Genomic DNA, 12,248 nt, shown 5'->3' with positions numbered 1-12,248 from the left:
TGAGGGTAACAGCACAGTTTATTCCGTTCATGTCAGACTCTGGCTAGAATCTAGCAAAATAAGTCCAGTTCCATTGAATTGACTCCCAATCAATCAATCAATCACAGATATAGGAAAACTGGTGCATGGACAGGTTTACATTATACTTAGGACAGGTGTATTTTCATGTCAATATCCAATGGCAAGTGTCAGTTTTTAATCTCTCCTGGACAGACTACATAAATATAAATGGTAGCGTAGATCTGTCAAAATACAACGGGATGCATGAGATAACCAGCAGCATTAGTTCTCGTGCTTTGGACAAATCACAATTTCGCAAATGTTAGCTTTTTTCTTTTCGAAGGGGAGTGGACATTTTGCCACAAGACTTGCCCGTAACTTGCAAAGAGATTGTGGAGCTCTTCGTTCCGGTTTTGATCCTCATTCTCTAAACACCCAGAACTTAATCAAGTATCTGACCAATTATGCGAGACTATAGTTCTGGGTTAACTGAGATTAATCATTCTTAACACTTAACACCTCCAATACAGCATCAACATTCTGAGTGAACCCCCAGTGTGGTTTCCTTTATCTGCAACTGTTTGAATTTGGGCCAACAAGTTAATATACTGTATTTACATACACTCATCCCCTACAAAACATGACTAAACTCAATGCATTAATTAATTGTAAGGGCTGACATCAAATAATCATTACCATAAACATACCATTGATGTTACCAACTATGCACGGGACAGATCTGTTTATAAATACTCCAGTTATTACAATTAATTTGTTTTAGAATGTTGCAGCCTACACACAAAAGCGAATTACGGGCACATTAATGCATTATAAGCGAGCTGCATGGCCCATGGACAGGTTCTGTGTCCCAAATGGCACCTTATTCCTTATATAGTGCACTACTTTTGACCAGGGCCCATATGGCTCCCTCTGGTCAATGGGAATAGGGTGCCATTTGGGAAGCAGAATGTGTGTTTTGTAAATTACAAGTGCAAGGATGATTCCTCATACACAGTGCACTTTCTGGAATGTGACTGGAATATCAACTTAAAAATTAAATGTTTTCCCATTTAGGAAAAACACTTTTATTGACATAACTACTCCTCTTGACACAACTGTGCAACCTGCCTTCGACCCACTGGTGATAATGTCAGTTTACCAGATAAAATGATATAAAATACTGTATGTCTACAGAACTGGAGCCCATGAGGTACCTCTGCACGATGCCCATGATCTTTGGTGGTTAATCATCTAAGATCATGGACATTGTGCAGAGGTACCTCATGGACTCCAGCTTGGCAGTGAAATATCACACAGCACCAATGTTCAGTCCATTATTTTGTCCCTGATTTGAAAAAGGCTTTCTTCACTCCAACAAAGTGCTCAAAACACCTATACAGACAATCACTCTGTGGTTTCAGCTATCTCTGTGCCGTCCACAAGCAAAGTGTGGATAATGCCATCTCGCTTCTTTCCACTGCTCACGGCCTTAATGCAACAGTCATGGTCGCTTAGAGTGAAGTGTGTCTCAGTACCGTCTTCCACAAACTCCCCCTGTGAACGAGATAGAGATGAACAGATTCTCATTTATGATCAATAGATTTCAGTAAAGTTTAAAGTAATGTAAATATTATACATAAATTAAGAGTGTATGGAGGGATATAGAGGGCCAATTTGATTTTAAGTGGGCTAGGAGGTTAGGAGTGGTGCATTTCCCTGTTTTATTGCAACTTGTTTATAAAATCAAATAATTCCTAGAATCCACTCATACATTTTCTAATGGTATCAGGTATTGAAAAAAATATTTTGTGTTATAATAAAAATTATATGTGCCTCATTTGTATTAATACACTGGGTGTATTTCATATATTAATACATTAACATAAAGGTGTGGAACAGGGCTGCAACCACCAAAAACTTACTTTGTCTAGGCCTACAGTACCTGCATATACCAGTGCTGTCTAGACTGACTCATTAATTACCATTGTTGTCACGTTCTGTTACATAATTCAACAAGTGTGTCAATAGCAGGATACCCTTGGATTAAAAATCAACACACTTGGCTCTAGATTACACCTACATTACTATAATCCAAGTGTTCATTTACGGAAGTTGCTTTCATAACAGCGCATCTAATTTGTAAACATTTCAACTATATTAAATTATTACTTTCTTCAATTCCCCAAAAAATGAACACCCATCAAAAAAGGTAACTTTCTTCTCTTTCTTGTGATGTGTTTGAGACGATGAGTTAAATCTACAACAAAGCTTAAACATTCTTATCGATGCAACGGAAAAACAACGCATTACATTGAGCCCCTTTCAGCCATTACCGGAATGTGCTTGACAGGTCATTACAAAAATGTCTGTGGTTGTAACGTTAATGGGGAAATACTAAAGGCACGAGCAAGAGTACGAAAGAGTCGCAGATGCCATTTGTCCAACTGACAAGTGTCTTCACTGACATTTTCAACCTCTCCCTGTCTGAGTCTGTAATACCAACATGTTTCAAGCAGATCACCATAGTCCCTGTACCCAAGAACACTAACATAATCCTGCCTAAATGACTACCGACCCGTAGCACTCACGTCTGTAGCCATGAAGTGCTTTGAAAGGCTGGTCATGGCTCACATCAACACCATTATCCCAGAAACCCTAGACCCACCCCAATTTGCATACCGCAGCAACAGATCCACAGATGATGCAATCTATATTGCACTCCACACTGCCCTTTCACACCTGGACAAAAGGAACACCCATGTGAGAATGCTGTTCATTGACTACAGCTCAGCGTTCAACACTATAGTGCCCTAATAGCTCATCACTAAGCGAAGGACCCTGGGACTAAACACCTCCCTCTGCAACTGGATCCTGGACTTCCTGACGGGCCACCCCCAGGTGGTAAGGGTAGGTAACAACATATTCGCCACGCTGATCCTCAACACGGGGGCCCCTCAGGGGTGCGTGCTCAGTCCACTTCTGTACTCCCTGTTCACTCATGACGGCACGGCCAGGCACGACTCCCACACCATTAAGTTGCCTATAGCCACAACGATGAGAGGGCCTATAGGGAGGAGGTCAGAGACCTGACCATGTGATGCAAGGACAACGACCTCTCCCTCAACGTGATCAAGACAAAGGAGATGATTGTGGTCTACAGGAAAAGGAGGATCGAGCACTCCCCCATTCTCATCGACGGGCCTGTAGTGGAGCAGGTTGAGAGCTTCAAGTTCCTTGGCGTCCACATCACCAACAAACCAATATGGTCCAAGCACACCAAGACAGTCGTGAAGAGGGCATGACAAAACCTATTCCCCCTCAGGTGCCTGAAAAGATTTGGCATGGGTCCTCAGATCCTCAAAAGGTTCTACAGCTGCACCATCGAGAGCATCCTGACGGGATGCATCACTGCCTGGTATGGCAACTGCTCGGCCTCTGACCGCAAGGCACTACAGAGGGTAGTGCGTACGGCCCAGTACATCACCGGGGCAAAGCATCCTGCCATCCAGGACCTGTATACTAGGCGTGTCAGAGGAAGGCCCTAAAAATGGTCAGACTCCAGCCACCCTAGTCCTAGAGTGTTCTCTCTGCTACCGCACGGCAAGCGGAACCAGAGCGCCAAGTCTAGGTCCAAGAGGCTTCTAAACAGCTTCTACCCCCAAGCCAAAAGACTATTGAACAGCTAATCAAATGGCTACCCAGACTACACTGCGTGCACAATTATTAGGCAAGTGAGTATTCTGATCTTATCATTATTTCTATGCACATTTTCCAACTCCAAACTATATAAACTTGGATGCTTATTGAATGTAATCATTTTCAGGTGATATGTATTTGTGTAATGAGGGAGGGTGTGGCGAAAGTGAATAACACATCAAGCTGTGCATAATTATTAGGCAGCTTCACCTCAGGTAAAATGGGCCAAAAAAGAGATTTAATTGACACTGAAAAGTCATACATTTTAAAATGCCTTTTAGACGGATGAAGCACTCTTTTTAACTGCAAAAGAAGAATTAAACGTCAAGCTACCAGGAACCCATTATCCTCCAGTGCCACCATATTCCAGAACTGCAACCTACCTGGAGTGTTCAGAAGTACAAGGTGTCAAGTGCTCAGAGACATAGCCAAGGTCAAGAAGGCTGAAACACGAACACCACTGAATAAGATTCACAAGTTGAAGCATCAAGATTGGGCAAAGAAATATCTATAGACACATTTTTCAAAGGTTTTATGGACATATGAAATTAGTGACTCTTGATGGACCAGATGGATGGGCCCGTGGCTGGATCAGTAATGGACACAGGGCACCACTTCGAGTCAGGCGCCAGCAAAGTGGAGGAGGGGTACTGGTATGGGCTGCTATCATCAAGGATGAGGTAGTTGGACCTTTTTGGGTTGAAGATGGACTGAAACTCAACTCCCAAACTTACTGCCAGTTTCTGGAAGATACCTTCTTCAAGCAGTGGTATAGGAATAAGTCCTCAGCATTCAAGAAGGCCATGATCTTTATGCAGGACAATGCTCCATCACATGCGTCCAAGTACTCCACTGCTTGGCTAGCCAGCAAGGGCCTCAAAGATGCCCCAATAATGACCTGGCCCCCTTCCTCACCTGACTTAAATTATATTGAGAACTTGTGGGCTCTTCTCAAACGTGAGATTTACAGTGAGGGAAGACAATACACCTCTTTGAACAGCATTTGGGAGGCTGTTTGTTGCTGCTGTAGTTGCTGCTTCAGTAAAAGTTGATCGTGAACAGATCAAGAAACTGACAGCCTCTATGGATGGAAGGCTCATGGCAGTTTTTGAAAAGAAGGGTGGCTATATTGGTCACTGAATATTTTAGAAAGGCCAAAAATGTTATTTAATTGCCATTTTGTGTTACTTATTTGTTACACTTACTCCAAAAATGTTGAATAAACAAGTGAGTTGGGAGAAATTATTTTTGTAATTTAGTTGCCTAATTGTGCACACTAATAGTTGCCTAATAATTGTGCACACTTATATATTCCCCTGAGAAAGACAAAACTCACTTTTCCTTTGTTAAACATTCAGGTTTGAGGTTCAATAACATTTTGGATTGACTGAGAGCATTGTTTGTTAAACAATAAAATTAATCCTGAGGAATACAAATTTGCCTAAATTGTGCACTTAGTGTATTAGCATATCCCCCCCCCACACTGCTGCTACTCTCTGTTATTATCTATGCTTAGTCACTTTAATAACTCTACATACATGTACATATTACCTCAGTTACCTCGACACCAATGCCCCCGCTTATTGACTCTGTACCGGTACCCCCTGTATATAGCCCCGCTATTTTAATTTACTGCTGCTCTTTAATTATCTCTTACTTTTTTTTTACGTACTTTCTTAAAACTGCATTGTTGGTTAAGGGCTTGTAAGTAAGCATTTCACTGTAAGGTCTACACCTGTTGTATCCGGCGCATGTGACAAATATAATTTGATTTGATTATAATAAAAGCAATCGATCCAGCAAGATTTAAGTGACAATTCGATTTTGCATCCCTCAAACACAGGAAATAAACAGATTGTCGGTAGACGGGGCATCCACGTTGTTACTATTCATCTTTTTGCTAAGTGATTCTCAGCATGATTGGAGGGAAGATGCTTACCGCTGTCTCCATTTTTTGTCCATTACACCAAATATCCATAGTGTCTTTCTCTGTGGAAAGAGAAATAACACATTAGGCAAACATCAATAAAATACTTCAGGATACACAGAAAATGTAAGCAGCGCATATTGTACTCCTGATTGATGATGATCAGCATGAGAACATGCCTTTAAGGTAGCTGTGACTTGGCTTCTGCCTAAGTAAAGCATTTTTTGTAGGCTATGTTCAAATAAGCTTTTGACTGATTTCAAAGGAGCGTGAGTCAAAACTACCAATGAAACTGAAAATTAACCTGGATTTCTCCAGTCTCTTTCAAATGCTCTCCTGCTATCCTTGATCGAGAAAACATTGTGTTGGTTATGGTAGTAGGCCTAACTAAATAAATTTACATGTTTTCCTTCAGTGTTATTTTTAATTTAACTATTTAGAGAGCACATTCAATTAAACTTAATTTAAAATAGATGTGACTTTTATGGGTAGTGTGCATAACACTTCAATTGTTTCTGAGAGCAAGGATGATGGACTCAGGGATTTTTATGCCATTGAAATTCTTGGGCGGTCCAACTAAGTGTTTTTTCGGGTCACTTTAATCCAAACAGTGGGGGGGACCCGTTCAGTGTAAACTGAAACAACTAAAACCAGATATAAAGTATGTAGAAAAGATAATGACCTACAGTTGAAGTCGGAAGTTTACATACACCTTGGCCAAATACATTTAAACTCAGTTTTTCATAATTCCTGACTTTTAATCCTAGTAAAAATTCCCTGTCTTAAATCAGTTAGGATCACCACTTAATTTTAAGAAAGTGAAATGTCAGAATAATAGTAGAGATAATTATTTATTTCAGCTGACCCACAGGGTCAGAAGTTTAAGAACACTCAATTAGTATTTGATAGCATTGCCTTTAAATTGTTTAACTTGGGTCAAACGTTTCGGGTAGCCTTCCACAAGCTTCCCACAAAAAGTTGGGTGAATTTTGGCCCATTCCTCCTGACAGAGCTGGTGTAACTGAGTCAGGTTTGTAGGCCTCCTTGCTCGCACACACTTCAGTTCTGCCCACAAATTTTCTATGGGATTGAGGTCAGGGCTTTGTGATGGCCACTCCAATACCTTGACTTTGTTGTCCTTAAGCCATTTTTCCCCAACTTTGCAAGTATGTTTGGGGTCATTTTCCATTTGGAAGACCCATTTGCGACCAAGCTTAACTTCCTGACTGATGTTTTGAGATTTTGCTTCAATATATCCACATAATTTTCTTTCCTCATGATGTCATCTATTTTGTGAAGTGCACCAGTCCCTCCTGCAGCAAAGCACCCCCACAACATGATGCTGCCACCCCCGTGCTTTACAGTTGGGATGGTGTTCTTCGGCTTGCAAGCTTCCCCCTTTTCCCTCCAAACATAACGATGGTCTTTATGGCCAAACAGTTCTATTTTTGTTTCATCAGACCAGAGGACATTTCTCCAAAAAGTATGATCTTTGTCGCGATGTGCAGTTGAAAACTGTAGTCTGGCTTTTTTATGGTGGTTTTGGAGCAGTGGCTTCTTCCTTGCTGAACGGCCTTTCAGGTTATGTCGATATAGGACTCGTTTTACTGTGGAAAAAGATCGTTTTGTACCTGTTTCCTCCAGCATCTTCACAAGGTCCTTTGCTGTTGTTCTGGGATTGATTTGCACTTTTCGCACCAAAATACGTTAATCTCTAGGAAAAAGAACGCGTCTCCTTCCTGAGCGGTATGATGGCTGCGTGGTCCCATGGTGTTTATAATTGCGTACTGTTGTTTGTACAGATGAACGTGGTACCTTCAGGCGTTTTGGAAATTGCTCCCAAGGATGAACCAGACTTGTGGAGGTCTACAATACTTTTTTGGGGGTATGGGCTGATTTCTTTTGATTTTCCCATGATGTCAAGCAAAGAGGCACTGAGTTTGAAGGTAGGCCTTGAAATACATCCACAGGTACACCTCCAATTGACTCAAAGGATGTCAATTAGCCTATCAAAAGCTTCTAAAGCCATGACAATCTTTTGGAATTTTCCAAGTTGTTTAAAGGCACAGTCAACTTAGTGTATGTAAACTTCTGACCCACTGGAATTGTGATACAGTGAATTATAAGTGAAATAACCTATCTGTAAACAATTGTTGGAAAAATTACTTGTGTCATGCACAAAGTATATGTCCTAACTGACTTGCCAAAACTATAGTTTGTTAACAAGAAATTTGTGGAGTGGTTGAAAAACAAGTTTTAATGACTCCAACCTAAGTGTATGTAAACTTCCGACTTCAACTATATATATTTTTTTTTATAATATGAGGTCTAACAATCACCAATATAAAAGCTAGACAGTCAGGGAGAATTGAAAATTCCAAAAATAATATTATAAAATAAAATTTAGCAGTATTTATTTTGTTTGAGCAAAAGAACACAGAATTAGCCATGGAAAAATGCATAGAATTGCAGGAAAGTAGCTTTAAAATTACATTTTGTCTCAGCTGCCTGTCAAAATGTGTAGAATTGCAGAAAATGTGCTTTTAAAACGGCAAAAAAAATGATCCGCTCCATGGTGAAATATGTAGAATTGCAGGAAATTGGCCTCAAAATTATAAAAATGATCTACACCGCCAAGATGGGGGGCCTCTACAAATCAGCCGCATCAACGAGCCGACCGCGCCCATTTTTACGCCAGTAAAGTTTCTTCTCTCTATGAATACAGTTACAGGGTTTCCAAATACAATCAAGGAACACATACAATTAACTACCTACCAACACAAGTGGATCCTGAGCTTGTAAACTGGAGACATCAAAGAACGTCAAGTAAATATTGCTGGAGAAACCTTGACTTTGGAGACAGCTTCGTGTTTGTTAGCAAATGCATTTGCAGTGGTTAATTAATGATAAATAAGTGAATTGTTTCCCCCCACAGTTAGCCAAGATGATTAGCTAACCACCTAATATGGTTTACAGTCAGGCAATTGCTTCTACACTATTTTGCTAACGAGCGTGACGCTGCCGTATCCGTGGCGCTACCGTGTCAATAAAATGTCTCCAAAAATGATGTGGCGTCTTCAGATTTTGACGCACAATGGTAAAATATGTATTTTTTTAAGGTATTTTCAGACTTTATTAAAACAGATAGTGAGAGTAAAACAGTGGGGAAAGTAGGCCGGATTAGAACCTATGCTGACACTTGATGTGCCAGAGGTTGCGGTATTACCGCTAGACCGGCCAATCCATCTGAGCCAATTCTTAGAAAATTGGCTCAGTATCACCTGATATCTGAACTTATCTGAGCAGTGGTGTAGAGGACAGGTGGCAAAGTGCCAAATTAAGAAGAAAAATAAGAATTTGAGCCCCTTTTACAATGACGGCCTACCCCGGCCAAACCCTCCCCTAACCCGGATGACGCTGGGCCATTTGTGCGCCGCCCTATGGGACTCCCGATCACAGCCAGTTGTGATACAGCCCGGGATCGAACCAGGGTCTGTTTTTTGACGCCTCTAGCACTGACATGCAGTGTCTTAGACCGCTGCGCCACTCGGAAGCACAGAGTTTTAGGTGAGAGGTGCCTTGCTCAATGGCACAACAGCAGGTGATGGCATCTCCATTAGCCAGCTCTCATCTAGCTCTCGTTTTTCCCCTCAGACGAAGGATTGGAACTGGCAACCCTCTGGTTACTGGCCCACCTCTTTAACCTCTGGGCTACCTGTCTTTCCCAGTCTGGAACAGTTACAAGACCTACTGTTTTCCATAAGGCCTAGGATGGTGGTGTGGAGTTTAGAGGCTATAAAAATAACAGCCTCATCCATGACATACCATCAGTGGAAGATAAGTGTTGCTATTCTAAATAGGCCAGTCAATTCAGGTGGTCTTTGTTTTGATTGTTGAGGGGCGCGAGTTTGAAGGGCTGTAGCATAAAGAAATAGACTAACACTATACAAACAACACTAGGTGTGAATGTTTTTACAGATAGTGTTCAATAGTGAACCATCAAAGGTACTATAGCCTAGCTAATGCAATGGTAATTGTCAGTTCCATATCCTCAAACTAACAAATGCAACAACCAATAACCTAACATATGGGTTTGTGACAAGTTCTTTGATTTTGTTTAGCACCATTGCCTTTCATTGAGTTACAAGTCAGACCTAGCGTTACCTTGGGGCATTTTAAAAACAGGGAAGTTTATTTTGAACCCACCTAATTCACTTTGAAGTTCCGGAGTGGCTGACATAGCCTATCAGCATTCAGACTTGAGTAATTTGATGTAATTTATATTTTATGGGAGGTGCTTTGCAAATTTCCACAAAATACAAACATTGCCACAGCAATCTTTGGCACTTTGTAAATAAATCTCAATGGCTCAAAAAGTCAGGCAGACAATGTGTTAATGGAGGCCACCATCAATACCGGTTCTCCCTTATAGTGGTTGACATACTGTATGTTTGCATTAAAAGCTGGGGAGAGGAAATGGACACAGGGCACATATCTTACCCAGGACGACCCTGCAGTCGATGCCGTCCAGGTTGAGCAGCCAAGTGTTGGTGACTTTGGAGCGGTTCTCCATGTACGTTTTCAGGCTCTTTCCATTGATCTCCAGGGTGTATTCGTAAGCAAAGCCGCTCACTGCGTCAATGTTAATGGTCGCTTTGGTGGCCGCACTTCCCACGTTGAAGGTCTCCTTTCCCACCAGCTTGAACATCCAGTCTCTTCTTACAATTTCCTGGGCAAAGGGACAAATGCAAGAGGTCCAATAATTCAGTGTGATTCTATGTTATTGTCATACTGTTATAATATTAGACCTACATTTACTTTTTTGACAGTACCCGAGTAGTAATTGTAAGCTAATACACACACGGCAAAGGCTGACATGTCAAACGGTACTCTGAATGCGACTGCCATTGAGGGAGATCAAGAGAAGCTACCACTCAATCTCAAACAGAGAGAGGGAGTGAGTTGAGTGAGTGGGAGAGATTCTCCGAGTTTGTTGATGCTTTGTCTGCTTGTCTAATACATAGGGTTAAGTGTAACGTAACCATTATTTATCAAGTTTTACCTTTCCGTCTATGTAGATTACCCTTTTCCCCGTGGTTGTGCCATGTTCAAATTCAATCCGATGGACTCCATCGCTCAGGGCCACTTCCCACACTCCAACCAGGTCGCCCGACATTCTGACCTCCTCACTGGCCCGCTTTGGCCACCAACTCTATAACATTGAAACAAGATTAACTCAACTTTTCAAAGGGGTCACGACATAGCATGGTGCCAGACCGAAATAAATCTATTAGAAGGACCTAGCTACGTTAGCTAGTCAATTTGAGTAACCACAGTGACATTAGCCTGGAGATAATTTTGCATATTATATCATTTAGCTAGCTAACCTTAGTTAGATTAACGTTACTGTTAGTTACATATTAGTTATTAAGGAGCCTGCTTGCTAGCTAGTTAGCTAACGTAGCTAACTTAATCATGACACTGATAGCCAAAGCTAGCTAGCTAACGTTAGGCTTACCTTTCAGTACCTTGCTAGCTACGTTTCGGGAACGGTTAACTAGCTAGAAAGCTTGCTACTGTAAAAATATAACAATAACTTAGCTAGTTCGCCAGCTATATCTACACGTAAAGTGCTTGTTAGTTGCTAGCACATCCACAGTTTGCTTCAGTCCAGCAATGCATCAAAACAACCAAAACTGATACGTTACTATGGAAACCATGCCACGTGACAGGCTAGGAAGAGAAGGAACTGCCAGATGCGCCAAAATAGCCAGGAAGTAAGCTCGCACTTGGGAGCCAAATTTAAAATGGAATCATATGTAGGCTACTGACTGCATAAAATGGCATATTTCCGACTGTGGACATGTAAATCAGAATATGTTTAATGATAAGTAGAAACTCAGTATTTCGAAGTTATGACAAAAACGGAGCTTAACTAGGTTGTAGGCCGACTGGTCAATACATTTCAAATAAGATTGTATTAGTCACATGCGCCGAATACAACAGGTGTAGACCTTAATGCTTACTTACGAGCCCCAAACCAACAATGTTTTTATTTTTATTTCACCTTTATTTAACCAGGTAGGCCAGTTGAGAACAAGTTCTCATTTACAACTGCGACCTGGCCAAGATAAAGCAATGCAGTGCGACAAAAACAACAACACAGAGTTACACATGGGATAAAATAACGTAGTCAATAACACAATAGAAAAATCTGTACACAGTGTGTGCAAATGAAGTAAGGAGGTAAGGAAATAAATAGGCCATAGTGGCGATGTAATTGCAATTAACACTGGAGTGATAGATGAGGAAGTGCAAGTAGAAATAGTGGTGTGCAAAAGAGCAGAAAAACATGGGATGAGTTAGGTAGTTGGTTGGATGGGCTATTTACAGATGTGCTGTGTACAGCTGCAGCGATCGGTAAGCTGCCCTGACAGCTGATGCTTAAAGTTAGTGAGGGAGATATGTGTCCAACTTCAGTGATTATTTTGCAATTCGTTCCAGTCATTGGCAGCAGAGAACTATAAGGAAAGGCAGCCAAAGTAAGTGTTGGCTTTGGGGACGACCAGTGAAATATACCTGCTGGAGCGAGTGCTACGGGTGGGTGGGTGTTGCTATGGTGACC

General features: G+C 41.3%; 1 protein-coding gene across 2 annotated transcripts in view; it reads right to left on the bottom strand.

The window, feature by feature from the left end:
- Positions 1 to 12,248, bottom strand: part of LOC115160612 (fas apoptotic inhibitory molecule 1) — a 28,287-nt gene continuing 16,039 nt past the window's right edge. The window contains exons 1-5 of one of the 2 annotated variants that reach the window (XM_029710814.1): positions 11,142 to 11,395; positions 10,686 to 10,835; positions 10,124 to 10,352; positions 5,636 to 5,685; positions 1 to 1,554 (exon numbers count right to left, since the gene is read on the bottom strand). In XM_029710814.1, the coding sequence (XP_029566674.1) occupies positions 1,405 to 1,554; positions 5,636 to 5,685; positions 10,124 to 10,352; positions 10,686 to 10,799 (543 nt within the window). In that variant the 5' untranslated portion in view covers positions 10,800 to 10,835; positions 11,142 to 11,395 and the 3' untranslated portion in view covers positions 1 to 1,404. Of the gene's footprint in view, positions 1,555 to 5,635; positions 5,686 to 10,123; positions 10,353 to 10,685; positions 10,836 to 11,141; positions 11,396 to 12,248 lie in introns of those variants that run through there. The other variant, XM_029710816.1, reaches the window with a different exon arrangement.

The sequence above is a fragment of the Salmo trutta genome, chromosome 24 (assembly GCF_901001165.1).
Source record: "Salmo trutta chromosome 24, fSalTru1.1, whole genome shotgun sequence".
NCBI lineage: Eukaryota > Metazoa > Chordata > Actinopteri > Salmoniformes > Salmonidae > Salmo > Salmo trutta.
Note: the sequence above shows the minus strand (reverse complement) of the source record. Positions and strands in the feature narration are given on the sequence as shown.